The 8,466-nt window shown below is 38.7% G+C and overlaps 1 protein-coding gene across 2 annotated transcripts in view; it reads right to left on the bottom strand.

Annotated features, from left to right (window-relative positions):
• The window catches only part of Cmya5 (cardiomyopathy associated 5), a 109,644-nt gene that overhangs the window by 41,735 nt on the left and 59,443 nt on the right, over window positions 1-8,466 (bottom strand). For both annotated transcript variants that reach the window (XR_776371.3, XM_010604135.3), the window contains one exon: window positions 4,045-4,163. Coding sequence is in view for 1 of the 2 variants with exons in the window: in XM_010604135.3 (XP_010602437.1) it covers window positions 4,045-4,163 (119 nt within the window). In the remaining variant the exon portion in view is untranslated. The remainder of the gene's footprint in view (window positions 1-4,044; window positions 4,164-8,466) is intronic.

Genomic DNA, 8,466 nt, shown 5'->3' with positions numbered 1-8,466 from the left:
GGTGTAGGGAAGGTGTGATACGTAGGGGAAGAACAAAAAGGGAAAAGAAAAAAATGTGAGAGAATGAAAAGATGAAAATAAAGTGTTTGTAGATGGGGAGGGGAGGAGGGGGTGAAGGGAGGGCAGAGGTAAGGGGAAAAAAATGAGAATCAAGACTTGCCATGTAAAGGTACATGATCCCAACAATGAATGTAACTGTACTGTATCCCTAAATGTACCAATAAACTCAAAAAAAAAAATGAAACAGACAAATTTTTAGAATTCAACAAAAATTTTAAAGAGTTAAAAAAATACAGTTATGAAAAGCAAGAAGTAGGAGAGAAGAATGGTCATGTTTATGGACTTCAGAGCAGAGTCTGGCCCCCGCTACAGTGTCAGAGCCCCCTTTACTAGCCGTGTTATCTTAGCCTGTTTCCCCATTCAAAAAAAAAAATGAAACAGACAAATTTTTAGAATTCAACAAAAATTTTAAAAAGTTAAAAAAATACAGTTATGAAAAGCAAGAAGTAGGAGAGAAGAATGGTCATGTTTATGGACTTCAGAGCAGAGTCTGGCCCCCGCTACAGTGTCAGAGCCCCCTTTACTAGCCGTGTTATCTTAGCCTCAGTTTCCCCATCTTTACAATAGGTAAGCAGTAATAAATAATACATTACTTCCCAAGTTTGTGAGAAGAAGCAAGAAAATGTATGTCAAGGGCTTAACAAAAGTGCCTAACACATAATCAGTAGTAAAACTCAGAAGGAGTGACAGCACTGGCAGGGGCCAAGCAAGTGCAGAGGGGAGGCAGGAGACTCCCAGGGGTGCAGCTGACCAAGAGACCCAGCATCTGGCAGATCACAGAGGCCACGAAGGAAAGACATGCCAAGCAGGCTGCACAGACTGACAATGAGGGAGGCCCTGTGCTGCCTTTGATTTTATTGTCTTCCCCACAGAAAATGAGTGCCACATTCTAAAGACTCCATCCACGTAGAGGAGGTTCAGTAAATTTTCATGTGAATGGCAAAACAGAACTTTTCAACCATTATGAGTTGTTTTGGGAGCAATATGAGAGAACTCCTTAAGGCAAAGAAAGTGTCTTTTTTTTTCTCCTATGAACTGTACATCGAGCTGTATGTGCCTTTTAAGCAATGGTATTCTCTGTGTGTCTGTGTGTGTGTGTGTGTGTGTGTGTGTGTGTGTGTGTCTGTCTGTCTGTCTGTATCTCTCTCTTTCTCTTTATCTCTCTCTCTCTCTCTCTCTCTCAATTTAAACTTAAAGATTCATAATTAACCTGCCCCATCACTTAATGTTCAGGAAGAAGCACACATAGGAAATTAAGTAAAGCACATATGCTAAACACAATTTTGTTCCTAACATGCTCCTTCCACTCAAAGAATTAAAGTTAAACATTTTTTTTCTTCAAAAATGGGAAGTGCTTTCTCTTTGAAGTATTCTAAAAAAAAAGGGATACAAGAATATTCCATAGATGTAACCTAAAAGATGATGGCTGGGTTTATAGTTCCTATGTAGCAGAAGAGGACCAGTTTTTATACATCAGCAATTCTGTGTGTACACAGCATAGTGATAAACTTGAATAAGCGTGATGCCAAAAGAAAAGAAAAAGTCACTTAGAAGTTATTTTCTTGTGGGGGGGGGTTGAGACAGGGTCTCACCCTGTAGTTGAAACTGATCTGAAACTTACTATGTAGCCCAGGCTGGTCTCAAACTCACAGTGATCCTCCTGCCTCAGCCTCCCAAGTGCTGGGATTACAGGCGTGAACCACCTCACCCAGCTAGAAGTTCTTACTAGAGGCAAAGGTGTGAGCAGAAGAGCACCCCTTGGATTCCTGTTATCTGGTGAGCAATGCCCTTAAAGAGCTGTCACACACTGGGATCTAAGTGCTCATCAGTTGAGACTTCAGCACATATGGCCATACATGGATTTCCACTCAATCTAGCTTCAGAAAGTCGCCAGAAGAGCAGCATAAGTCAAAAGTGTCAAGAGGTAGAAGCAACCCAGGTATGCAATGGATGGATGAGAAAAATGTGGCATGCACATTCGAAGGAGTATTACAATTCAATATTAAAAAGGAAGGAAATTCTGATACATGCTACAACATAAACGAACACTGAGGAAAATATGCTAAGTAAAATGAGCCAGTTACAAGATGAAAAATAATGAATTTATGATTTCACTTATTAAATATGTAGAGTAGTCAAATTAATAGAAAGTAGAATGGTGATTTCCACAGCTAGGGGTATGGGGCAGGGGACTAGACAGTTACTGTTTAATGGGTACAGAGCATCAGTTCAGCAAGATAAGGAGTTCTGGATGCAGATGGTGTAGTTGTACAGCAGTATGAACGCTTTAATGCTTGTACAATTTTAAATGGCTAAGATGGTATTGTGTTGTGTATTTCAGTACAAATTTTGAAAAAGAACTGCTAGGAGGTAAAGTCAAAGAAGCCCAACTACCACTAATCCACATTTATCTCATCTTCCACAATAGTGTGCTTCCCCTCTTTGTCATAAGGCAAAGGTCTTAAAGCCAACCCGCCAACATTCCTTCGAACAAGCTTTGTAGTCTGCAGCAGTAAGACATGTTTTGTTCCTCTTTTCACTGATCTCTTCCATTGGGAATAAGAACAAAACCCACATCCCAGAGCTGTGAGACTGAGCAGCTGAATATAGGATAACAAACCAAAGGCAGCCACTGCTGTGCACCATGGGAACACCTGCACCCTCTCTTCATGCAGTCCGCTTGCCTTAGTATGGAGTTGCTGGACCTGCTCTTCAAGAACACGGTAAGGAATCCACAGAGAGGTATCACCGGTCATGGAGCAATGTGGTTGGGTTCCCACTGTGTCCCTCTGATACCAGGTAGCCTTGAGCCTCCAGGGCTGCACATGCACTTTCATAATTCACTGTTAACCCTTTCTGACCTTGCATCATTCACTGTTAATTCTGTGGCCTCTGAAATGTGTAAAATGCCCTCTCATTGCCAGCCAGGTATTTGAAAGTACAACCTGCTAAATGAACAGCAGCTGGTAACAGATCCCTTAAAAGCAGATCCACTCTGTTAATCAGAATTTCTTAGTTTGTGACTGCTGCCCCAGTTTAATGCCTCCTAAAGATATTACAAGAAAACAACCTTTTGTTTTGAGACATTTCCAAACAAAATCCACTAGGATGAGTGACTGAATTTTTCATTTAACAAAGGATTGTTGGGGTACTGTATTTTTGTGGGATTTTTAAGGGGGTTGGGTTTTTTTGTTGTTATCTTTTTAAAGACATGGTAACCTTTTATTAGTTGCTTCCTACAGAAATAAAATGTTGCTGTCAATTTAAACACAACTACTTTCTTTAAGTAATTTTGGAAGAACATAGCATCTTTTGAAGAAGACAACTGAGTGCAATGTACAGTAGGTAAAACTCGGTATCTTGAAACACAGCAGTTAAAAAATCTAAGTAAGTTTTATTGTCTTGTTTGTTAAAATAGCACATTAAAAAATATTTTGAAGAGCTGGCAGGATGCTTCTGACAGCTGAGTGGGAGGCTACAGACCATGATGCTGAGCTGTTAGTTCTCCGAGCTAATCTGCTTGGTTTCAAAAAGGGGAAAAGAGTTGAAATGAAGAGAGGAAAGCTACTCATAAGGAAAAATCAGCTCAACACCATGAAAATATTCGATTCCTTTTTTCTTCTACACCTGGCTATTGATAGAAGTAAATAATTCTAGTGCTCACTTCGGCAGCACATATACTAAAATAGAAGTAAATAATTCTTTAACACAGAGAGGAAAAGAGAAGTTTTATTTTGAAAAATGAGAGAGGGGAATGGAAGGGAAGGATCCTTTGATTCCACAGTGCCTTCCTCCTGTCTCCTCGAACCCCAGCACAGCCAAGAAGCTCCAAATGGAAAAGCAGTTTATCGCTGAAATGGAATGCTGACCTCATGCTTTAAAATTTTACAACTGCCATTTTCTGCTTCCAATTATAGAAACTTTATACAAACAAATGAAAGCTGCCATATTTCATCAAGGTAATTAATAGATTAAAATGCATACCGGCCACTTGCTTTAGCATCTGTTCACTTCTGGGTGAGGTGTCATCATAGTGTTCAAACAGCGAGAAGGCAGCTGGCATGTGCTCTAGGGAAGCCGTGCTCGCCATGGCAGAGAGCAACCTATGGGAGCAAATTGCCAGGATTAACAACAGAGGAATATTAAGTCAGAGAATTAAGAACAGAAGAGAAGCAGTAGGCAACTGTCTAAAATGAAGCAGGTCTCAGCAATAGTAGTTTTTACAAGGTAAGGTCCACAACATATCCAGAAAGGATTTAAATTACTTTGGGAGTCCAGAAATAGTTTGTCTAATGTCTAGGCACTCTTTGGCTTCCTACGCAATTGGTAATATTGAAAATTTCATTTCTACATCCTCAGACTTGAAAAAAAAAGTTTAACAAATTATGCAATCTTAATTTTTTTTCTATAAAGTTAGTTCTAAAAAATTACTTTATTTCAATGATTCCAGGGATTTTTTTTTTTTTATTTCCTAAAGGACATACATTTTCAGGACCCATTTGGAGATTCACACACCATAGGAGATCCTTAATGTTCTCACACCTCAATCCCAAACTTCTAATCATTAATCATTCCAAAAACAGCCCTCACCTACAGTGCACCCAGGTATAGGGTTACATCATTGGAAGAGGGCAAAGCCTGCCATCCTTAAAAGACTAAAAAAGCCACAGTTTATAAATTAATAGCTTTTGGAAACTCGAGCCCCTTCTAGGAGGAATGCTAATGGATGCTTTAGCATTTGTTGTTTTTTTATATATATATATTTTTTTAATTGAGTTTATTGGTACATTTTAGGTATACAGCACAGTTACATTCATTATCGGGATCCTGTACCTCTACATGACAGGTCTTCATTCTCATTTTTTTCCCCTTGTCCCTGCCCTCCTTAGCATTTGCATCAAGGTAAAATAAGGCTTTTAAAAAAACAAAGGGGAAAGACAGAGAGAGTCTGCAAAGAATGTGTCTTTAGCACATGCTTTGAGGTGCATGAAAAGCTTTCTTCTGTGTACTGCACAGGCCTGGAACTCTCTTTAGCAACTGAGTCAAGTTACAGGAACTGCCTGGGCTTCATTCCCATGTACCTTGTGACTTCCCAGCAGCAGACCCACTTCAGGCTTTCTAATATGTTGCTGGAGCTTTTTTCCCTTGTACTCAGAGCCTCTTCATTCACTCAGTGTACAAATGTCTCCTTCTCGTAGGTGTGTATGACATACTTACCTCCTCCACCCCTATTCCACTTGGTTTCCTCAAACTCATCACCAACTATTTGATTTCTATTTCTCCACTTTTCCAGAATATAATTTACATCCAGGAAAGAACAGTTTTGTTCACCACTGTATTGTAATGAAATACTTGGCACATGGTGGGCATTTAATAAACACATTTTTGAATAAAGAAGAGGCCAATAGTTTCATTTGGGTAGCGGAGAAGATTATGAAACATTTAAAGAGAGTCTTCTGTGTTTCTTATTGTTGGACACCAAAAAATCCAGCACCGTTTGAAGCTGGGAAGATGGTTCCAGTCAGGATTTCAAAGAAAAGATGACCTGGGTCTTAAAGAACACATGGAGTTTTCTAGGCAGGAAAGAAAGCAAGAGTATCACAGAGGGAAGAATAGCAGGAAAAGAGGCAGAAAGTGAAAGAGCCTGGCCCCCTGTGGGGCCAAACAAAAGCAAGAGGAACAAGAAGCTAAACTCTTTCCCAACTGTGTCTGTTAGACAGTGAGCAATGAAATGGGAAAGTAGCTGTGGCTCAACTGTGAAGAGCCTTTCAGACCTGCCAAGAACTTCCATTTATCTTTTAAAGCCAGGAGAGCTACAGACGTTTCTGCAAGGGGAGTTGAGAAGGAGACCCTGGCAAGTGTCTAAGAAAGCATCAGAGCACAGGAAAGAGAGGCCTTAAGATGGGCTGGGACTAGCCCACAGTGGTCTGGTGAGGAAAGACAGACCAGGCATAAATTAAGGCTTCTGGGTACAGGGAATAGAAACGATAGATTCAGAATTAACAATAAATGGTGAACAACGGGTACACTAAGTCCTCTCAAAACACACCACTAACTAAATGCAGGACTTCGTGTAGCACAAAAGTTCTGGCTGTGAATTCCACAAGTTAAGATGTTTGAGTTTTCCCTTATGTACTGCCTGTTCCACTTTAACATCAGCATACACAAGGACAAGAAGACATCTTTTTATAACTTCAAATGCTTGAAATTCTCTTTTCATTATTATAATACAGAAGAGAGAAATGGAGGGGGAAATGCATCCCCTTAACAGAAGACCATTTTCTAAGCAAATGTGTTTTTCAAGATATGCAAATGTTGAGTCTAAATATGTTTGACAGCACTCCTTAATTTAAGTATTTTTAGTGTCAAGAAAAATCATTTAATATACAAGCACTGCCTTTAGAGATACAAAGAAAAAGTAGAAAGGTAAAATAAACTAGATATTTAGCACTTATAGAAAGGAATGCCAGAAACACTGAGATGTGGAGGTAGATGTGTTTTAAGAGCATGAAAGGGGTGTGTACATGTGTCTGCACATGTGTGTATATCACATGTTAACAGGGCTTTCTTTAATTGCTCATATTTCTTCAACAAACCTTTGAATTCTGTTCTTCTTTCCCAATAGAAAAATAATCATTATCCTAAATATGTTCTCTTTATGTGACATGCAGCTTTAGTAAAGATTAATTCACTATCAATTGGATAAGGAAATAGAAATTAATTAAAACAAGAGAGTGACAAGTTTAAGCACAAAATGAAAGAAGTGCCATTTAGTATTAAATGGTTGTCAATTCATATTAGCAATATTATAATACTTAGCAAAGTAAAAACATTCTAGAGTATTTTTTAGGTAAAATATTCACAAATTTTCAAGTATCCGATTTTCTTACCAGCTATTATCATCCTTGAATGGCTGAAGCACAAATAATCGAATAGACATCTACAATATCCACTGGCACTATAAATCCATATATCTTTGAATAGGAAGAATAATAATATTTAAGACAATATGTAATTTTTCTAAATAAAGGAAATTGTGAGCAAAGCCTCAGTATCAGCTTCAAGACCCTCCTGGAGCAGCTGAGACTCCCTTCTCTGTGAAACTGATTACATGCATGTATCTGGTCCCACACTAGGAATTCCATAGCAGCAGCTTCTGAGGTCCAGGGCCTAGAATTAAACAAATCACAGATGACTCAGGCACAGACAGTGTGAGGAACCACTGGGCCAGAGGATGGATCTCTATGAAGCAAAAGTTCTCAACCCAGGCTGAAATTAGAAGCACTCAGGAAGTTTTAAAAATACCCAGATTATCGAGAGGATCGTGTGGTTTTTGTCCTTGACTTTGTTAATATAATGTATTACATTTATTGATTTACGTATGCAGAAAAAGCATTTGACAAAATTCAACACCCATTCATGATAAAAACCCTGCAAAAAATTGGAATAGACGGTCTATATCTCAACTTAATAAAGGCTATCTATGAAAAACCAACAGCCAACATCATATTAAATGGCCAAAAACTAAAAATGTTCATGTTAAAATCAGGAACAAGACAAGGATGCCCCCTATCACCTCTCCTCTTTGATATAGTTCTGGAAATATTAGCCATAGAAATTAGACAAGAAAAAGAAATTAAAGCAATAAAGATAGGAAGAAGTTAAACTGTCATTATTTGCTGATGATATGATACTCTACATTGAAGACCCAAAAAACTCCACCGAAAGACTTCTTGACTTAATTGACACTTTTAGCAGAGTAGCAGGATACAAGGTGAACACCCAAAAATCAATAGCCTTTTTGTACACAAATAACAGACTCACTGCCAGAGAAATTAGGGAAACAATTCCTTTCACAATAGCACCCCAAAAATGAAGTATCTGGGAATCAATCTAACAAAAGAAGCAAAAGACCTCTACACTGAAAACTACAGCACTCTGAAAAAAGAGACCGAGGAGGATATAAGAAAATGGAAAGTTATCCCCTGCTCCTAGGTAGGAATAATCAACATAGTGAAAATGGCCATACTACCAAAACTGCTATACAGATTCAATGCAATGCCAATTCAAATTCACAGAACTAGAAAGAAGAATCCAAAAATTCATTTGGAACCAGAAGAGACCTAGAATAGCAAAAGCCATCCAGGCAACAGACACATGGCAGCGGGTATAACAATTCCTAATCTAAAACTATACTACAAAGCCATGGTGATAAAAACAGCATGGTACTGGCAAAGAAACAGACCTGAGGATCAGTGGAACAGACTGGAAAACACAAAAACAACTCCAGATGTACTCAGCTACGTCATCTTTGACAAAGGAGCTGACCATCCCCACTGGAGGAAAGATAGCCTCTTTAATAAATGGTGTTGGAAAAACTGGATCTCAACCTGCAAAAGATTAAAA

The sequence above is a fragment of the Fukomys damarensis genome, unplaced genomic scaffold (assembly GCF_012274545.1).
Source record: "Fukomys damarensis isolate Sample0158 unplaced genomic scaffold, DMR_v1.0_HiC HiC_scaffold_1, whole genome shotgun sequence".
Taxonomy (NCBI): Eukaryota; Metazoa; Chordata; class Mammalia; order Rodentia; family Bathyergidae; genus Fukomys; species Fukomys damarensis.
The sequence above is the reverse complement of the archived record's forward strand: the minus strand, read 5'-3'. Positions and strand labels throughout refer to the sequence as shown.